General features: G+C 43.5%; 1 protein-coding gene across 2 annotated transcripts in view; it reads right to left on the bottom strand.

The window, feature by feature from the left end:
• LOC124721610 (ras-related protein Rab-3) overlaps window positions 1-19062 on the bottom strand; it is an 832513-nt gene extending 813451 nt beyond the window's left edge. The window contains exon 1 of one of the 2 annotated variants that reach the window (XM_047246662.1): window positions 18993-19062. In XM_047246662.1, coding sequence (XP_047102618.1) covers window positions 18993-19025 — 33 coding nt within the window. In that variant the 5' untranslated portion in view covers window positions 19026-19062. The remainder of the gene's footprint in view (window positions 1-18992) is intronic. The other variant, XM_047246661.1, reaches the window with a different exon arrangement.
• Window positions 19063-22351: the final 3289 nt, after the last annotated feature.

The raw sequence follows: 22351 nt of genomic DNA, 5'->3' as shown, positions 1-22351 counted from the left end.
CGATGCGCGATCACAGCGCCCTCCATGGACTGTGGTCACTCTCTGAACTGGAGTACAAAGCCTGGGCTGGTTCTCCCGGCACAAAGTTGTTACTGTTTCCGGCCCTGACCTGCTTGTCTGCTTTTCTGCTTGCTGTCTTGCTTTCTACATCCATCTCCAGACACTAGGATTACAAGAACATATGTATTTTCACATGGTTCACTAGAGTATCATACCATTTACGCGGTAGTTCTCAATGTCAGCCACATAGTAGTACACTACCGATCACTTGCACAGTACAATTCCAGAGATAAGGGGATTATATGTCTAGAAACCCAAAACTTTAGCGAGGTCATCACATGGGACATGCTGCAAATCACTGAGTAGCTACAAACTTATCTTGTCTGCGAAGATCTTTTAGTGAAAACTCGGTAAAAATAGAGGAAATTGGTAGTTCCACTCGTATTTTTTGACGAACACTTACGTTAATGATCTAACACATTCCAAATGATCCTTGTACTTTACAAAGTAAACTAACATGTTTCTCATGTTAGGGAAGCAGCAAACGTCTCTTTCACCCAAATTTCACCATCTCGATGCACACAACACATATCACAATCGACGTCCTCTCAACCACATAAAGACGGGAAATGTGTAGGATGGCAGTAAAAGCAGTCGACCAGATAATTTACATGGGAGGGAATAATTGTCCAGTGCAAACTCACGCCCATATTGAATCTCCTGAAATTACATCGGATAACACCTCCAATACACACATTACGAAGGCTGCCCAGCACATTCTGAGCATTAGTTTGCTATTCAGGCACCTAGAAGGCGAAGTGGTTAGGTCAGCTGCATGTTGTACCCCAGCCTGTCTAGTTCGGACAGCTCCTGCCATAAGCTGGAAACGTCAATCGTTCCCACCACAGGCTACCGCCGCCACGCACCTCCCGCATGCCAGGCAGAATCATCCTAGGAAACCAGCCACATATTTATCACCGTACTTACAATTAAATATTACGGATTCAACCTCAATCTGATAACATTCAACAATGAGCAAAGTATCTGAAATACACCCCTCCCACCCCACCCCCACCCCCCTGGTTGTGGCTCTGGAAATATAAATACCTCCACACATCAAAAACGTTTTGCATCATCCCAGTTCCGAGAGTTCCGGAACCTGTACAGAAAATTTGAATAGAGATCAACATAAACCTCAGTCCCACCCTTTTTATTGCTCACGAAAACCGCACATTGCATGTTGTTCCACCACACAGCGAGACCTTCAGTAGCAGTGGTCCAGATTGCTGTACACACCGGTACCTCTGATACCCAGTAGCACGTCCTCTTGCATTGATGCATGCCTGTATTCGTCATGGCACACTATCCACAAGTTCATCAAGGCACTGTTAGTCCAGATTGTCCCAGTCCTCAACGGCGATTCGGTGTAGATCCCTCAGAGTGGTTGGTGGATCAGGTCGTCCACAAACAGCCCTTTTCAATCCATCCCATGCACTCTAGTTGTACGATGTCGTTATCCTGAAGGAAGTCATTCACAAGATGTGCACAATGGGGGCGCGAATTGTCTTCCATGAAGACAAATACCTCGCCAATATGCTGCTGATATGGTTGCACTATCGGTCGGAGAATGGTATTTACGCATCGTACACCCGTTACGACGCCTTCCATGACCACCACCAGCGTACGTCAGCCCCACACAATGCCACCGCAAAACAGCAGTGAACCTCAACCTTGCTGCACTCCCTGGACAGTGTGTCTAAGTCGTTCAGCCTGACTGGGTTGCCTCCAAACACGTCTCCGACGATTGTCTGGTTGAAGGCATATGAGACACTCATCGGTGAAAAGAACGTGATGCCAGTCCTGAGTGGTCCATTCAGCATCTGTACCGAGCAGCATGGTGTCGTGGTTGCAAAGATGGACCTCGCCATGGACGTCGGAAGTGAAGTTGCGCATCATGCAGCCTATTGTACACAGTTTTAGTCGAAACACGACGTCCTGTGGCTGCACGAAAAGCATTATTCAACACGGTGGCGTTGCTGTCAGGGTTCCTCCGAGCCATAATCTGTAGGTAGCGGTCATCCACTGCAGTAGTAGCCCTTCGGCGGCCTGAGCGAGGCATTTTATCGACAGTGCCTGTCTCTCTGTATCTCCTCCATATCTGAACAACATCGCTCTGGTTCACTCCGAGACGTCTGGACACTTCTCTTGTTGAAGGCCCTTCCTGGCACAAAGTAACAATGTGGACGCGATCGAACAGCGGTATTGACCGTCTAGGCATGGTTGAACTACAGACAACACGAGCCATGTACGTCCTTCCTGGTGGAATGACTGGAACTGATCGGCTGTCGGACCCCCTCCATCTAATAGGCACTGCTCATTCATGGTTGTTTACATCTTTGGGCGGGTTCAGTGACATCTCTGAGCAGTCAAAGGGACTGTCTGTGATACAATATCCACAGTCAACGTCTGTCTCTAGGAGTTCTGGGAACTGGGGTGATTCAACACTTTTTTTGATGTGTGTATATCTTCCTTATGACTGGACATAATTTTACACGAAAAACTGAGACAGCTGTAACTGGGCTGAAAGATTTTACATGCAAAATCCACACCTCCCATTACGACAGGACATAGTCATTTTATTTGCACATGTTGGAACACCGATCACAGCACACATATTTTATAAGCCCACTGATGACACACCCCAGACTAAGTATAATACATCGGCAATAACTGAATGCTGGTGACACCAAACAGTACTGAGTGAAAATCCAGAATGGATGGACGTGCCTCATTACTTTCTCTTGTGAGTGGTACCAGTATGTATCTTGTCTTAGGAAGAGATATGTAATCGTCTTATAAGTAACCAGCTATTAAAGAAACACAATCACAACGTTTATGTTACTGTCGCCTTCATAAAAAGCGGTCTTGGTTCGACCGGTGCACACACGTACTGCTAAAGACATCCAAGTTAAAAACTATACAATCTTTATAAATCGAGATATGGTATTGGTTTTCCACACAAAAAGCGCAACATTAAATATAGATGGTGAACGCTGGGGTGTTTATTAACAGACCGAAAGCCCAGGTGCACGTCGCCGGCGGTGTAAGCTCATAATCGCCAAACTTAGAAAGTGTTTCGGCCTAGGAACATGGTATTAAGCCCGTATAAAACGCCCTCATGCCGCTACTAGATATTTCTCACGCTAACAAACAGTATTTGTAACGCATTCAATCCTGATGCCACGTCATAGGTTCTGAAATATATCCACTGGGTTACAGATGTGGAAGGATCATGGTTGACTGAGAATGAACACATGTAGTAGATGATGTGCTATGTGGCGAATCACTTAAAAAATGCAACGCTAGATTGAGGTCGTAATAAATGTACAAAGTCCTACGACCAATACACTGGCTTTTCAGATGTATAGTGTTAGCCTTTCTGGTAGAAATCCTGTTTGCTATTTGGGATCAAGTCTTTTCATTGAACCATATTCCTGCGTTTGATCCTTTGAAAATGTCTTAATGATTACAGCCACTAGTGAATCATATTCTTGGCGCTATCATATCTCGAAATGAGCCACTTTTGTCGAACCTATCTGCTACACTAAAACTCCAGCGTGGTTGTAGATAGCCCCAATGCATCATGTAACTGCTCCTCTGTCTCTGCCCCGCCATCCCTGCAGCTTTGTCCATGTGTTGTTTCAACTCAGCAGACGTTGGAGAGCGCTATATCTAAGACCTTCTGCAACCTGTGGAGAAACAGGGTGAGCTGAGTTAATGCGACAGGACCATCTTTTTTGCCACTCAGTGGAAATGGGAACATGTTGTCGTAGCTCTGCCAGCTGTGTTCCATGTGTAAGACCAATGTCAAACGCAACTTCCCGCAACATGAGGTAGTAGAAAAGGCAGTACAAGCAGTTACAGGAACTGGAAGGATGAGGATTTTGCTACTGCATTGTGATCTGTCTCCAAATTGCAGTCCAAAGGAGATCTGAACCCTTCAGGGTGCATTCACGTCTGTCACCCAAACGTTCTCTCTATCATCGTCAGATTTTACCATCCAACAGAGATAAACTACGAACTATAAAGACTCCTCTAACATCATCCAATAGAGAACTCGAGAAGATTTTTTTACCACATCTCTCTCTCTTCTGATGTATTGCGAAACAAATACCGTCTGTGTGCTGGCATCGAGCATGTGGTGATCCTATTAAATATACACAGGTATTGATCCACTAGAGCAAGTGGCCAGTGATGGAAGACACCTACACAAATCAGTGTAAAGATTCATTGCCTGTACTGTCGAAGGACCGTATCCCACAGACTATCAGTTGCAAGAGAGGGTCCCTGTTTTGTTGTTTGATACACTGTTTTTTTCTGCTGGAACACGTCAAAGCAGTGTATGACTACAGTTTTGTACAACGACATACATTTTGTTTCTTCCCCTATAACTTTGATGTCTGTGTCAGGTTCTAAACTGACATTCACATGTTTCGATCCATTGGCTCTCACAGAAAACTGGACACTGCACAGTGTAAATTATGCTGCTGCTCCCACAACACACACACAGGATGACAAATAAAAGACAGTCACAACATATGGAAACTGGAAGAGCTTTGCAGCATTGTGAAGCATTTCCAGACAGCTGTCTAAAGGTGATTAATGGCCTCTACATTTAAACTCATCTTTCACAGTGACGGGATAGCAGATGGCTTGATTCCTCATATTGCCATCATGTATGTGATCACTGTTTCGGTGCTAACAATCCCCCTCCCTGAAGACTCTTTCTGCATCTCAAACAAGTGATGTCAGTCAGTAATTATGTGGTAATCAACAGCATACCAGTGGACAGATGGGATGGAAAAGACACCATGATGTTTGGTTTGTGGGGCACTCAACTGCATGGTCATCAGCTCCTATACAAAATCCCAATTTTTATACAGTTCAATTTTTACACACTCCAATCTAGTCACTGTCACGAATGATGATGGTGGTAGTGATGATGAAATGATGAGAACAACACAAACGCTCAGTCTCTGGGCAGATAAAATTCCCAACCCGGCCGGGAATCAAACCTGGGACCCTGGGACCCAGAGGCAGCAAAGCTAGCCAATAGACCATGAGCTGTGGACAGAAAAGACACCGTCAATGTACTGTAATAAGAATCACAGCTAATAGTGTAACCAATTTTAGCAATTCTATCAGTTTTTCCGTAATTTCTATGCCGACCAATGACATGGCCAAATGCTTCCCAGTTTCTGTATCATCGCTAAACCACCCGTCCATTACCTTGCGAGTACCATATACTAGATCTCACAACTATCATTTCAGAATGGAATCTATGGGTTCAGGAGTGCCATACTCAACATCATGCAGGATCTGAAAAGCCCGAGCGAAAAGAACTGGAGGTCACAGACACACCCAGCATTCGGTCATGTTGGATCGAACAGCACATCACTTATCATTGGACAGCAAGACAACTATGCACACGGCGGCCTATGATCACTTAGTTAGTTCGGAAGGAAGGAAGACTGTCCTTTAGGAAGGAGTCAAGTGAATTTTTATCTGCTTTTTAAAAGCATATATATTTTGCGGTTATTCTTAGTGTGTTTCGATTTACGGTATTCAGTCTCGCTACGACGACTCTGCGGTCACTAATCTCTGTATCGTCATAATGCTCCATGCTTGCTCATAATTATTTGTTCCTAAGAGGTCGAGTAAGTTTTCGCAGCTATTTACACTTTGAGTGGGTTTCCGAATTAGCTATTCAGAATAATTTCCGGAGAAAGCGTTTAATGCGATTTCGGAAGATGTTTTATGTCTATCACCGGCTCTGAATGTGTATTTTCGCCAACATATCCAGGGTAGATTGAAGTCACCACCAAGTATTTATTGTATAAGTGAGGTACTTACTTGAAATGAAATTCAACTCTTCTTTGCGCTGCTCAGCAAGATCATTGATCGGTAAAAAGGAACCTATTATTAATTTATTCTGGTCGTCAAGTTTAACCTCTGCCCTTACTAACACACAGGAGCTATCTCCTTCAATTTCGCTTCTACACAGACCACTTTACACAGTAACAAACGTGCCACCATCAACTGTCATCAATCTATCCTTTCTGAACACCGTCAATTCCTTTGTAAAAATTTCGGCTAAACTCATCTCGGCTTTAGCCACCTTTCAATACCTATAACGATTTGTGCTTCAGAGCTTGCTATTAGCTCCTGGAGCTCTGGTTCTTTCCCAACAATACAATAATTTATTACTACAGTGCCTATGGTTCCTAGGTCAACCCTTATCCTGTGTTTGGCGTGCACCCTTTGTGACTAAAACCTTTTCTGTTCTTTACCGAGATTCTCTCATCTAAAAAACCGCAGTCCACTCCACACAGCCCCACTACCCGTGTACACGCCTCCTGTGTGTAGTGGACAGCTGAACTAACAAGCGCGACCAGGTTTCCCACCAACCTATGGTACAAGTCGAGGAATCTGCAGCCTGCACTGTTTCAGAACCGTCTATGTCTCTAGCTGAGACCCTCCACTCAGCTCTGTACCAAGCGTCGGTCCTGACGTGAAAATAATTTACTCAGCATGCCACAGGTCGGATTCCAGAATGGCTTCGACTGAGAATGCTATCTACACATTTCCCCATCAAATAGTACAAGCCCTAAATAACAAATTATCGCCAGTTGGTTTTTTTTATCCTTCCAAGGCATTTGACTGTGTGGATCATGTCACACTCTTAGAAAAACTCAGGTTTTATGGAATTGAAGGCTATACGCACAGTTGGTTTGAATCATACTTAACGAACAGAAAGCAAAAAGTTGTGCTGAATAACACAAATAATGTTGGGAGGGTGGTAAATTCTAATGAATGGGGAGTTATCACAAAGGGGTAGCACAGGGTTCAACTTTGGGTCCTCTGCTGTTCCTTATTCATGTGAATGACCTCTCACTTAACGTTCAACAAGCAGAACTAGTACTTTTTTAGATGACACGAGTGTTATAATAAATCCCATTCCAGAAAAAGCAGCTGAAGATATTGTTAAGGATGTCTTTCAAAGAATTATCAAGTGGTTCTCAGAAAATGGACTCTCCCTTAACTTTGGAAAAATCACTATATCCAGTTCTGTACACCGAATAGAGTCATACCGACAACTGATGTAGCATTTGAACAGGGCTCAGTTAACAGGGTAGATTTCTCCAAATTTTTGGGTGTTCACATTGATAACAATTTGAACTGGAAGAAGCATATTACTGAGCTTCTAAAACAATTAAGTTCAGCTTCTTTCGCTCTTCGTATAATCGCTAGTCTTGGTAATAAACAGATCAGCCTCCTGACGTACTTTGCATGTTTCCACTCAATAATGTCTTATGGAATAGTTTTCTGGGGTAACTCACCACTTACACATAAAGTATTGATTGCACAAAAGAGAGCACTGAGAATAATTAGTGCTGTTCACCCAAGGACGTCATGTAGGCACCTATTCAAGGAGTTAGGTATTTTAACTGCACCATCAGAGTACATATATTCGCTAATTAAATTCGTTATAAATAATCCATATCAGTTCGCGAAGAACAGTGATGTTCATACGTTCAACACTAGAGGGAAAAATGACCTTTCCTATCCGTTATTGAAGCTGTCAGTTTCTCAAAAACCAGAACATTACTCAGCAACAAAACTCTTTGATCATTTGTCCAACAACATAAAGTGTCTGGCAGGTAGCAGATCAAGTTTAAAATCTAGTTTAAAATCATTTCTTTTGGAGAACTTCTATTCCATGGACGAGTTTTTGTTTGAAAACTAGTAAAAAAAATTGTATCTCTAAATGTAGTTGCATGTGTACAACTAAAAATTTCAGTAATATTAATATTATCACTATTCATGTGTGTATATATATATCTTGTAATCTGACTTGTTCCACATCATATCGATGAAATAATCGTAAAAATGATCTACAGAACATTACATAACTAAACTAAACTGAAACTAAACGACCGTGCTGCATACGGTGATCTATGCCTTCATCTCGCAGGAAAGCCTTCCAGTCTTTACTACTTCAGATGCCTGCCGGAAACCAGAGAGAATCTCTTGCGATCCAAGTGACAGTGCCCTTTCCATGGTATCCAGAAGACGTGTTCCACATGTGAGATTACCCCCGCGGTATCCACACAGAATGCACACTGGACTTCTTCCTCTCCTTTACCGCCATGTCCTTGAGGGGCCCCATCTGGAGCTCTCAACTACAGTAAAACATCTGAATATCGGAAATCTATGGAGCAAATAAAAATGTCATTTTTTTAATTGTTCGCTATTCAGAAATGAATAAAAATACAGTATAAAACACGTTAAATACAATGTACAGTATATAGAAAAGTACAGTATATAGAAAAGTGCGTTACTACTGTACACTTAGAATGTTTTCAGGGCGCGACGACTCGCTCGTTACCTCAGAGACAGAAGACAGTATTGATTTGCAGAATGACCTGCAGAAGATTAGTGAATGGTGCAGGCTCTGGCAGTTCATCCTAAACGTCAATGAATTTGACATGTTATGCATTGTAAGAAAAGAAATTCACTACTATACATGTACATCATTAATGACAAAATGCTGGGAACAGAATCTTCCGTAAAATACCTATAAAGTAACGATCCGTACGACCTGAATTGGAATGACCCCATAAAACAAATATTAGGAAAAGCAGATGGCAGACTAAGATTCATAGTTAGAATCTTTAGGAAATGCAGGTCAACCACGAAGGAAGTGGGTTATAAGGCGCTTGTTTGGCCGATTCTTGAGTATTGTTCATCAGTGTGATATCCTTAGCAGGTAGGACTGACAGAAAATTGGAAATTTGTGGTAAGGTCTTACGGGACCAAACTGCTGAGGTCATCGGTCCCTAAGGCTACGCACTATTTAATCTAAGTTAAACTAACTTACGCTAAGGACTACACACACACTCATGCCTGAGGGAGGACTCGAACCTCCGATGGGGGAAGCCGCGCGGACCGTGACAAGACGCCTAAGACCGCGCGGCTACCCCACGCAGCACTGACAGAAGAGAGAGAGAAGATCAAACGGGATGGTTTAGCTGTCGCGAGAGCGTCACGGAGATGCCCAACAAACTCCAGTATCTGACGTTACAAGAGTGCCGTCCTGCATCACGGGGAGGTTTACTACTGAAATTTCGAGTGCTCGCTTTCCGGGAAGAGTCGGATATATTACTTCCTCCCACAAACCTCTCGCTAAATGACCACGACAAGAAAATTAGAGCTAATACGGAGGATTACCGACAATCATTCTTCCCACGCGCCATTCACAGAGTGGAACAGCGTACGAACATCAGAGGTACCAAAAGGACCCTTCGCCACACATAGTTAGCTGGCAAGCGGAAAATGATGTAGATTTAGATGCAGTTTTCACTGTCAAAAAGTAAAACAAGTGTTCTCATATTCTCCAGTTACTGTTCTTTCTGTTTTCGTTTCTCTACGATCCACTTTCCATTCCCATGTCTTCATTACTTGTTCAATTATGGTCGTCTTTCTTCCCCTCTCTCATCACTTCTATTACGTACACTGCTGCCTGTGCCCTTCGCTTCAGTCTGCCTACCAGCAATTCTTCTTTGCTTCTTTTTCATTTTCATGAACGAATATAAGCTTTGTTTTTTTCCTGATGTACCTATTACTGTTCCCTCTATTTACGATTTCTATATATTTGAGTCCATATTAAATGAAATAATTCTTATATGTATTGTAATGAACATAATGTAAAAGAAACCGACGTAAACAAAAAGTGCGAACTATGAACACCTTGACCGAAAGCTAAGAAGATAATACTCCAGTGTCCCCATGGCTGTGGGATGTGCTATGAAAATTTCGTCCTTACGCGAGCTATTTTCAGTACAGAAAAATAGCCATTCCTGCATATGAAGAATGGTGTGGGCACATGATGGCTGTTTGGTATGTCTAACGTTACTGAAATTTTCCAGTTGTACATCGTATCACATAACCTGAGGACTGGCACGTGCACCTCATCGTTATCTTTAGGACTTTGAGGTTAGGCATGAGGATGCACCTTACCGATAGATCACGAAATCCAGTGTCTCAAAAACGAGTGGTGATGACATAGATTCAGGACTCCAGTGTGGCAAAAAGAGTAGGCGCGAAGCTTTTCAGGAAGACTAACACGAGAAATCCGTAGGATTGTTCGACTGACTGACGCACAGACGGATGACGGCAACTGAAATACGTGAAGAGGTTACAGTCAGAGTGGCACCACGAACCGGCCAGAACAGATTACTGATGTCTGGTGTGAGATCTGTAGTTATAATGCGTCGTTTACTACGGAGAACATAGACTTACATTGTACAGAGCCACCTGCGGCATTGAGTGGCATTATGTGGTGATTAGCAAGTCCACAACGTTTGAAACATACCGACAGGTGTTTCACAGTGTGCTGAAGGTAGCTTCTCTTTGACGTCAACGTGTCTGTAGATGACCTAATGAAGTTCATACGAAGCAGCTATTCTCGAGATCCACGCCTCTCCAACTCGTGCAGTCACCGTGTGGGGGGAGCTATAGGATATGACAGCTGGACTGGATTGACAGTTGTTGAAAAGAAGCTGAATGCCCTTCACGAGCAGGATACAAAGTGGCATATTCCAACAGGATGATCCAAGACCACCACAAACGCCTTGAGGTACGTGTGGGTCCTTGGCTGGACTGAGAGCATGTGTGGGATGCGATGGTAAGACGAGTACTTTGATACCTAACTCCAGCCACAAGTCTTCACGAACCGATACAGCATGTGTTTGTAAGAAATTCCTCAAGATGACATTAGGAAGCTGTTCGCTTCCACGCCACTACAACTGCCCTTGCCGGTCACAACTCGCACTGATTTTTATTACGGACTTCATTCCGAAGAGAATGAAGGTTTAATTATTATGTTATGTGATTAGTGTGTCGAAAACGTTTGATACATATCGACAGGTGTTTCGTAGCGTAAAGCTTGCCTTTTCCGAGATTCTACACTACTGGCCATTAAAATTGCTACAACAAGAAAAAATGTAGATGATAAACGGGTATTCATTGGACAAATATATTATACTAGAACTGACATCTGATTACATTTTCACGCAATTTGGGTGCATAGATCCTGAGAAATCAGTACCCAGAACAACCACCTCTGGCCGTAATAACGGCCTTCATACGCCTGGGCATTGAGTCAAACAGAGCTTGGATGGCGTGTACAAGTACAGCTGCATGCAGCTTCAACACGATACCACAGTTCATCAAGAGTAGTGACTGGCGTATTGTGACGAGCCAGTTGCTCGGCCACCATTGACCAGACGTTTTCAATTGGTGAGAGATCTGGAGAATGTGCTGACCAGGGCAGCAGTCGAACATTTTCTGTATCCAGAAAGGCCCGTACAGGACCTGCAACATGCGGTCGTGTATTATCCTGCTGAAATGTAGGGTTTCGCAGGGATCGAATGAAGGGTAAGGCCACGGGTCGTAACACATCTGAAATGTAACGTCCACTGTTAAAAGTGCCGTCAGTGCGAACAAGAGGTGACCGAGACGTGTAACCAACGGCATCCCATTCCATCACGCCGGGTGACATGCCAGTATGGCGATGACCAATACACGCTTCCAATATGCGTTCACCGCGATATCGCCAAACACGGATACGACCATCTTGAAGCTGTAAACAGAACCCGGATTCATCTGAAGAACTGACGTTTTGCCATTCGTGCACCCTGGTTCGTCGTTGAGTACACCATCGCAGGCGCTCCTGTCTGTGATGCAGCGTCAAGGGTAACCGCAGCCATGGCCTCTGAGCTGATTGATAGTCTATGGTGCTGCAAACGACGTCGAACTGTTCGTGCAGATGGTTGTCGTCTTGAAAACGTCCCCATCTGTTGACTCAGTGATAGAGACGTGGCTGCACGATCTGTTACAGCCATGCGGATAAGATGCCTGTCATCTCGACTGCTAGTGATACGAGGCCGTATTACCCTCCTGAACCCACAGATTCCATATTCTGCTAACAGTCATTGGATCTCGACCAACGCGAGGAGTAATGTCGCGATACGATAAACCGCAATCTTGATAGGCTACAATCCGACCTTTATCAAAGTCGGAAACGTGATGGTACGCATTTCTTATCCTTACACGAGGCATCACAACAACATTTCACCAGGCAACGCCGCTCAACTGCTGTTTGTGTACGAGAAATCGATTGGAAAGTTTCCTCATGTCAGCACGTTGTAGGTGTCGCCATCGGCGCCAACCTTGTGTGAATGCTCTGAAAAGCTAATCATTTGCATATCACAGCATCTTCTTCCTGTCGGTTAAATTTCGCGTCTGTAGCACGTCATCTTACTGGTGTAGCAATTTTAATGGCCAGTAGTGTATGTAGAATGCCTGTTTATGCGTAGGAGTGGGCCTGATGGTCCTCATCATGGCAGGATTAATAAGTGAATACATAAACGTATAGCTACACCTTCGTCTGATACAATGTAATGTCGTTTTTCTTATAACATAGTAGTGAATGTAATTATTCACTGTAATCATTTTGTTGTTACTGCAAACACACCATCGAGGAGACTTAATGGTATACGTTTACGGTGTAATAAGTGGAGAATATGAAGAATTCGGATGAACGGTCAGTTCAACAGATATCCAAGATGATCAAAGAAATCCTCATTCAAACCGGGCCAATTCCCAGAACTTCAAAGCCAATAATAATTTTACCTGTATAAATACGTGACTGATTACGACATTACATCACAGTATGATAATTCCTATTTTCCTCTGTAAGAACACTGATAGCGTGGTTTTCACAAAGAGCATCAGAATTCGAACATGTTATCTTGTTTTTTCCCTTAAAACTTACACATTCGTATTACATTTGTGAGAACCCAAAGATTATTCTATAATCACAGAAACATTAGAACATAATATGCTGTGATTCTGAAGGTCTGAAGAATTACCAACAGTCTTTGTAAAAATAAAACTGTGGAAAACGCCTTTAAGAACGAAAACTTTTGGCACACTGAACTGTACCCGTAGAATAAATACAGCGCAGGGTGTGCACTCAGGACACGACCATGGCTCAGATATTCGGTCCCAGCGTAGCGAATTCCCCAACTGTGGCTTTCGTGAGATTGTTCACTGTCGCGTAGCTGCTTGTGCAACTCATCATTGTTCCCAGCAAAACTCTGCGTTGTAAGTGCAATGAATTCGATAAAACGTGATTATGCGCTAAATAACAATTAGATACTTTCTCCTTCTCACTCTTATCCGTCATTATTCTTGCCTTTGATTGCAGTAAGTGGAACTAGCAAACTCGGGAACTTCGCACACCGCAACACCGCGTTCTGACAGATGTATGATAGATAGTCATCCCTAAAGAAGAGGTCCGGAAATAAACTATAAAAGTGACTCAGCTTGTTTATTCTGAAGTAATACACAATTCATCAACAGTTGTAGAGTTTCAACACCTGTTGTTCATGTCTGTGGCACGGTGCACTTTATTTTGTTGTATTATACAATCCAGTCTGCGTTATTGTATTTTCGTACACTATTCAAATTTTTCCGTCTTATGTTTGTAAACGCGTTTGTTTTGTGGGCAGTACATACACAAAATACGCGTTTAAAAATGTAATAGTGAACACCAGATGAAACTTCTGAAATACGCACGCAAATGTACTGGACTGTATGGGAGAACAAAGTACAGCTGACCTATGGCACAGGTGTAAAGAAGAAACCACGGAAGAAACTTCAAGAAAGGAATATGCGAAATGCGTATGGCGGACATGTAAATGTCCTTCTATTTAAGCGCATAGACGAACCAGGGAAAGTAAAAAGATATTCATAATTTTTCACAATGTTCTCTTCTAATGTCATAGCAATTCTTTTATCGAACAACTAAACCAGCACATAACACATAACCGCAGAGTGAATTTTAATTTGTACTCCATTCTTAATTTATTTAATTATAGAAAGCCTTTCGTGTCTCGACGAAGGCACCATAAAAACGTTTCTTTTTAACTTGACTCAGTCATAATCACATAAATAATTCGGGAATAGAATAATGGTATATTTATGGAGCACTACGGGTACCTCTTTCTGCTGGGTGTGAGTACTTCACTGATCTTTGACCGCTATTAACATTGATGTATATATTTCAAATTTATTATACCAGTAATACAATTCACAACCGCGCTAAATAAATGAAAAGCTGTAATTTTCTTATTTTTTTTTTTACTCTAAACCCATAACCCTGTTCCACGACCGCAGTTAGGAATAATAGTATTCTTTTCGTGTGTGTTATACGGAGTGTAACAATAAAATTAAATGTCGATGCCAATTAACTGAAAAATTCAGAGTTTACCCTGTTCTTCTGATTCAGGACGAACATCCCAGCACCACTATTTTCCTACACCACGTTACTATCAACAACACAATTTTTGTACGAGTTGTAAAAAGTATGATCACAAAATTGTATACTGATGCAAAATAATTGAAAAATATGAAATTTTGTGCTGTTCTTGTGACCTACGTAGGAATTTCACAGTTCAGGAATGATAGTGTTCCGCTCGAAATCCTGTTTGTGGTGACAGACATGTGTAGCGTAGTTCCTACGTGTAGATTAGGTTCAAGGTGAGAATTTGGTTGTGAGTTAATGAAGGCAACGAATGCAATTTCGAAATAAGCATGTGTAGCATAGCACGAAGTTCACGTTTGTTCTACATCTAACGCACTTTTCATTGTACATTAGCAAAACTCTAATGGAGATTAAGTAAAGCTATATTACATGATTAGAAAAAAATCTCCGACGAGTTTTTTTGTGTATATTATGTACGTACGCAGTACGCCAATTACGAAAAGTTGAAAAGGGGAGTACTACGTGGACACCCGCGAAATTAACAACACGCAACAAACTGATGAGGCTGTGGAGGCTCTTACTACTGCCGTCCAAGACGCAATGACTGACGCCATTCTACGGACAACACCAAAAAGACACTCGACGGCCCTGTCCCAGGAAATCCTGGGCCTTATCTCAATGAGGAACCGCCTCAGGAGAACTGGTAGCGTACCAGGCACCCATTCTGTAAACTGCACCTCAACAGACTCCAGGGTATAATACGGGACAAAATACAAACATTTAGAAACGAACAATGGGGACATATACTTGCAGGTCTAGATACCCCACGTCCTGACGTGTGGAAGTTAGCCAGACACTTCACCAGGGAGAAACATTACATTCCCACTCTACAAGGGCCAGACGGTCCAGCTTACTCCGCGACGGAGAAGGCAGAGATTATGGCCACAACACTTGCAGCGTCTTGCATCCAGAATCTGGCTCCTTCAGATCCGGTATTCACAATTGAAACGGACCAGGAGGTTACACGACTTGTAGCCCAGCCCACGCGCGACGAAACTAGACGTACTAGCACAAATGAAATTACATGGCTATCAGGTATACCAGCGCTAGGAAAGCCCCAGGGCCTGATGGCATTCAAAACCGTGTCCTCCAGGAGTTCACGGATAGAGACGTAGAACACCTTGCACACATAACGAATGCCATCCTAAAACATCAACACTTCCCTGACTTTTGGAAGGTGGCCAAGGTCCTGATGTTCAGGTAGCCAGGGAAAGACCACTCCCTCCCACAAAATTACCGTCCCATGAATATGCTGTGCTCGCTCAGCAAGATTGTTGAGAAGGTAATATTAAAACGCATCACTAGGCACTGCATCGCCAATAACACCCTAAGACCGGAGCAATTCGGCTTTAGGAATCTCCACTCAACACAAGAACTCCTCCGCGTAGTCGAACATATAATACATGGCTACAACATGAACAAAGCCATACGGGCCGTGTTACTGGATATCGAAGAAGTTTTCGACCGTCTTTGGCACAACGGCCTTATACGCAAACTAAGCGAAGCTTGTTTCCCAGACGGACTCTTACGTCTCATACACTCATACCTCACGAACAGATGTTTCAACACTGACGTGCAGGGCAAACAATCGACACAACACGGTATCCAAGCTGGAGTAACCCAGGGAATCATCCAAGAGCCCCAAGGGCCCATCTTGTTCAACCTGTACATTAATGACTTCCCAGCAACACAAAATACAACGTTATCCTTCTACACTGGTGACACAGCCATCCTTGCGCAAGACTGGAAACCATCGAACGAATACAGACGGCACTCAGACCTGCCGAGCCTTGGTTGGAACGATTGCGTATTGAAGTAAACGTCACCAAGTGCGAAGCAGTTCTGTTCACACGCAGACCGAAACTACTGCGCAAACATCAACACAGTAGACAGAAACCACTACATACACGCCCAATACGTTTCCGAGAGAAATTCAGATATTTCGGTGTCTGGGACCGGAAACCTACATGGGGGGGGGGGGGGGGGGGGGGGACCACATCGAATACGTTGCCAACAGAGCGCACGATAGACTCAAACAACTCTACCCAATGCTCAACAGGGAAAGCACACTGAATTGGAGGGTGTCGAGGTCCATATACATGACATTGATTAGACCTCTGATGACGTACGCAGCTCCCGTCTGGGGATATGCAGCTCCTACACGCCTGCACCGCCTGCAGATCATGCAGAACAAAGTGCTACGTATCATTGGCAACGCTCCGCGCTACACACGCACCGTGGATCTTCACAGTGAGTACCGTCTTGAAACCCTCAAGGAAGTATTCAAGAAACACGACTATACAGGAACTCGAAACACTAACAATCCTTTCATCCTTACTCTGGGAAACTACGATCATAGCATAAACGGCCAAAGACACTACTAGCTAGGGCATAACAATCTATGGCAAGCTGACATACACCGACAAGCGACAAACGTCGGCAAGCCCCTGCATATCAGCAACGCTGACAGGATATACCAGCTGCTATTAAAGCCGACCAACAGGCTACAGCATGGAAACCGACGAGCTCGGCCACTGGCGTACAAACAAATTGCCAACATCACCCTACATTGTGCATCTGATATATGGCCTATCGGACACAAAACAATGACGACCCTAACTGTTACAGGTTTGCTGACGCTGACCGAGAGATCAACACCGGCACCGAGCGGCAGCCGCCGAGTAACAGCACCGCGCAACGTCAATGGTATCGACATGCATGATACTCACTACGAACAAAGCCTACCCTTGAATGACATGTCGCAGGCAGCAAGACATCTGCTACTGCTCTTACTACCCGATCTATCGCACAGGTTTTTTTCCCTTGGTACTTTTTTTCCTCTGCCCTTCCAACTGCTACCCTTCGTTCAACTTTCGACCAAATCTATCTCCAGATGAGCGTGTATTAATGGTTAACCTTAACCAGACGTACGCAAACATCGCAGTACCCACTCGACATCTCACTTTAGTGAAAAGTAACCCTTATGCAGAGGTGGCAGTTGACATCATGCCGGTGTGAGCATGGAGGGACTCCACCTCTTTGGAAAAAAGCTACGTAACTCTTACTAGACCCACACTGAGGTGCTTCTATTTTACTGCAGTACAGTGTTTTTACCTTCGATAGTACAGGGTGTTACACAGATTCATCCAATTTCTCAAGACTGTACCTTCTACATGAATGAAGTCGCAAACTTGGGGAAAACACCATCCGATTGTACAAGGGCATATCTTTTACATGGATGCACACACAACCCTGAGGTGCCTTTTACAATTACGTTTAGGGTCAAAGTTTTCATTTACCTTTCACAAACCTCTGGTGTGCTCTCCATTGGACGGAGTGCTCTCCACTGGACACACGATAGGCACGAAACATACAGACGAGAGTCAAACTCCTCCCTTACTTTTGCGAGCTTTTCTGGAATTACTGCATTCACTGCTTTTGCTATATCGCATCGGATTTCAACCGACGTTTTTAGAAGAGGGGGCACATCCCGTATAATTAGGCGACACTGGAATCTCATGCTGTAATGTGAGATTCGTACGCCAGTCCATCGCTGAGGTAGCTCATCGGTTATAAATTCTCTTAATGTAGGTTCCACTGCAGCTGTGCGTAGTCCCATTGAAAATTCAAATTGTAGGCATGCTCTCGCTATCGTAGAAAAAGTCAGATCAGCAAAATATTCAGGAAACCGATTCCTGTAAGCGTTTCTCCGCGAAAAAAAACTGGCCGTAGTTCTTATCCGGAAAAAGAGCTCAATATACACAAAACTTTGGAAAGTCTCCGCCGTCCTCGACTGTGATACATGGCTGCTTTGTTTCCTATATTCTTCAGTTGTGGTGGTTTATGTTTCAACCTAAATGAAACATAGCCTCGTCATTAAATACTAACTGTGAAAAGAAAAACTTCTATGTGGTTTTGGTAAGAGTTACGTAGTCGTTCCCGCTCGTATTTTTCATAGTTCATGTACGATATATGCACATGTCACTGATACGAAGGACTGACATCGAGATCAACCGAAATCGATATGTTCATTACGTTAATCGTAATTGCTAAATCTGTCGGAACACTTTCCGCAGTCGTTCACAACGAATCAAAACATATGACTTGCAGATAAGCAAAGAGTGTCAACAACTTTCAACCGTCATCAACGATGTTTCTCTAGAGCCAGCAACTGTCTCAATAACGTTTTACAGAAAAAACGTACTGCACTAATAAATTTTTTCATAGGAAACGACGCGTGTCAGCAGTTTATTCCAATTTTCAGGTACTGTAGCAGTTTACATTGTTATTGTAAGTGATGTCAGTGTATGTCTCGTTCCGCTTCTGTTGTCGCGTAGTCCTTTTATGGCCTTAAACTATAGTGCCTCCTTCATTACTCAGAAACTTTCACATACGCAAACCATGACGTTGCCACTACGATTTAACATAAAGAACACAGTGTGATAGATAACCACACTTGAAAATAGGAATAAATTCCTGAAACGTGTCGCGCTAGGCACGAAAGCCCGCGACTAGTGCGGTAGTATAATACAGTACTTACCTGGTGCGGCAGCAGGACGACGCGTCGCGCCATGGGCCTGTGCTGTGACTGCGCCGTTGTTTCCCTTCCGCCTTCCTGTGGCGCTCTTATCGCCCGCCGCACGCTGCCAGGCGCTCGCTGCCAGCTGTTCCTCACGTTATTACGACCGCCTAGAACCACACCTGCTGAGTCAGCGCGCCCGCCACCAATTCCCGACGACACAGTGCGTTGTACGCGTACCTTACACAGGATTTGTAGCTACTGTGAAGCACGAAAGGATCTAGGAACCGCTCACAATTTTTTTACATTGTAGGTGACATGTCAGAACGATTTCTGATCAAAACCAGTGCTGGGCAGGGCGACAGTCGGCCGTCCCGATGACAGGGTAGAGGTGGGGGAGGGGCATAATCCCCGGGGCCCAATCCTCATGGGGGGCCCAAGTCCCAAGGGCTCGGATCACACAGGGTGCAAATTTGGTAAATAGTAGCCTGCTATTGCAAAATAAATTTTCTATCATACACTACTGGCCATTAAAATTGCTACACCACGAAGATGACATGCTACAGACGCGAAATTTAACCGACAGGAAGAAGATGCTCTGATATGCAAATGATTACCTTTTCAGAGCATTCACACAAGGTTGGCGCCGGTGGCGACACGTACAACGTGCTGACATGAGGAAAGCTTCCAACCGATTTCTCATACACAAACAGCAGTTGACCGACGTTGCCTGGTGAAACGTTGTTGTGATGCCTCGTGTAAGGAGGAGAAATGCGTACCATCACGTTTACGACTTTGATAAAGATCGGATTATAGCCTATCGTGATTGCGGTTTATCGTATCGCGACATTGCTGCTCGCGCTGGTCGAGATCCAATAACTGTTAGCAGGATATGGAATCGGTAGGTTCAGGAGGGTAATACGGAACGCCGTGCTGGATCCCAACGGCCTCGTATCACTAGCAGTCGAGATGACAGGCATCTTATCCGCATGGCTGTAACGGATCGTGCAGCCACGTCTAGATCCCTGAGTCAACAGATGGGGACGTTTGCAAGACAACAGCCATCTGCACGAACAGTTCGACGACGTTTGCAGCACCATGGACTACCAGCTCGGAGACCATGACTGCGGTTATCCTTGACGCTGCATCACAGACAGGAGCCCCTGCGATGGTATGGTCAACGACGAACCTGGGTGCACGAATGGCAAAACGTCATTTTTTCGGATGAATCCAGGTGTTGTTTACAGCATCATGATGGTCGCATCCGTGTTTGGCTACATCGAGGTGAACGCACATTGGAAGCGTGTATTCGTCATCGCCATACTGGCGTGATGGTATGAGGTGCCATTGGTTACACGTCTCGGTCACCTCTCTTGTTCGCATTGACGGCACTTTGAACTGTGGACGTTACATTTCTGATGTGTTACGACCCGTGGCTCTAACCTTCATTCGATCCCTGCGAAACCCTACATTTCAGTAGGATAATGCCCGACCACATGTTGCAGGTCTTGTACGGGCCTTTCTAGATGCAGAAAATGTTCGACTGCTGCCCTGGCCAGCACATTCTCCAGATCCCTCACCAATTGAAAACGTCTGGTTAATAATGGCCGAGCAACTGGCTCGTCACAATACGTCAGTCACTACTCTTGATGAACTGTGGTATCGTGTTGAAGCTGCATGGGCAGCTGTACCTGTACACGCCATCCAAGCTCTGTTTGACTCAATGCCCAGGGGTATCAAGGCCGTTATTACGGCCAGAGGTGGTTGTTCTGGGTACTGATTTCTTAGGATCTATGCACCCAAATTGCGTGAAAATGTAATCACATGTCAGTTCTAGTATAATATATTTGTCCAACGAATACCTGTTTATCATCTGCATTTCTTCTTGGTGTAGCAATTTTAATGGCCAGTAGTGTATAATAAATAAAAGAATATTACTCCTGCACCAGCATGACCAATCTAGCTCTTCCTTTCCACTTCATTTCTTTAGTTTTATGAGTCATACAGGCCAGCTGCATACAATGCTACTTTGCGTTTAATCTTGAATGTACTACATTTCCTTTAGAAATCATGCATTAACACCATCTTCTACAATTCTGTTTCGTGTTAATGTTGAATGCACTATATTTTCTTTAGATATCGTTCACTAAAACAACCTTGTATGGAGTCGAAAATGTGCTTTCTTCTTGAAAATCCTAACAAAAAATTTCCCCAACAAATGTACACGGTAACAGCTGTGAAACGTAGTTATAATTTGATAGGTTTGCCAGCAGCATTCAAAGATAAGGCACTTCTGATTCCATCATAAGGTGATTTTACTCGAAAAACGAGTATACAGAAAATATTTTGCATTCTACAGTAAACACAAAATAAAATATTCCTGTTTGTAGATAGTCGTCCTGGAAAAACAGTAAAAGTGAAGAAATGGACTGACGTGAAAGACGTACATTGGACATGCTGATACTTGTTCGTCTGTAGAATAGCCAACTCACATGGGAACTCTCACGTTACTTGACATTATTTCTTGGGCAACGACGGTCGTCCTTCAGACTCAGCTCAGAAAATTGGAGATGCAAATAATTGAAATTTCCTCGGAATATACCAGCTCCTAAATCACTATGATCCATTTCGTGTAAAACACATTGGCAGTGTCATAGCCCAACAAAAACATGGAAAGCAGTTACAAGAGCGTTATCTGTCAAATTTATTTCTAGTTGTGCCCATCATGTCGTGGGTGCCATCTTGGAAGAGAGAGAAAATGAGAAGTATTATTCCAATTATTATTGATTCAACTCCTGATTCAAATCATATTGAACAAACAATATTCATGTTGCGTTATATTTGCTTCAATAAGGAAACTGATGAATATGAAATAAATGAACGGGTTTTGGAATGCATGTATTGTAATCAGAAAGCGAGAGTTGCTATTGCACATTTAATTGCACCAGCACTTGTGAAACACTCAGTTCCTATTTGTGAATGCTGCGGACAAGGTTATGATAACCGAAAGAATATTAGAGAATCTTACAAAGCAGTTCAGATACATTTTCTTTAGTGCAATCTTCCTGCAAAATTTTCCGTGTGTACTTGTGATAGCACTATATTGAGTTTATGCACGAGAGTTGTCATAAAGCAGATACTTTTTCAGAGTGATTCAACTTCTTTACAACTTTCCATAACATTTTTCTGGGTTTGTGACAGCATTGTCAATATGTGAAACTACCCACGTTTAGACCATTTTTGTTGCCAGTGGTTATGGGATAAAACTAATAGATAAAACTATGGCGACAAGGAATTAAGGCAATAGAGGAGAGCAGGAGGAAGCACAAAACATCGATCTATTACCAGATGTTCAACGGGTGGTCAAAATTATCCCCAAA

The sequence above is a fragment of the Schistocerca piceifrons genome, chromosome X (genome assembly GCF_021461385.2).
Source record: "Schistocerca piceifrons isolate TAMUIC-IGC-003096 chromosome X, iqSchPice1.1, whole genome shotgun sequence".
NCBI lineage: Eukaryota > Metazoa > Arthropoda > Insecta > Orthoptera > Acrididae > Schistocerca > Schistocerca piceifrons.
Note: the sequence above shows the minus strand (reverse complement) of the source record. Positions and strands in the feature narration are given on the sequence as shown.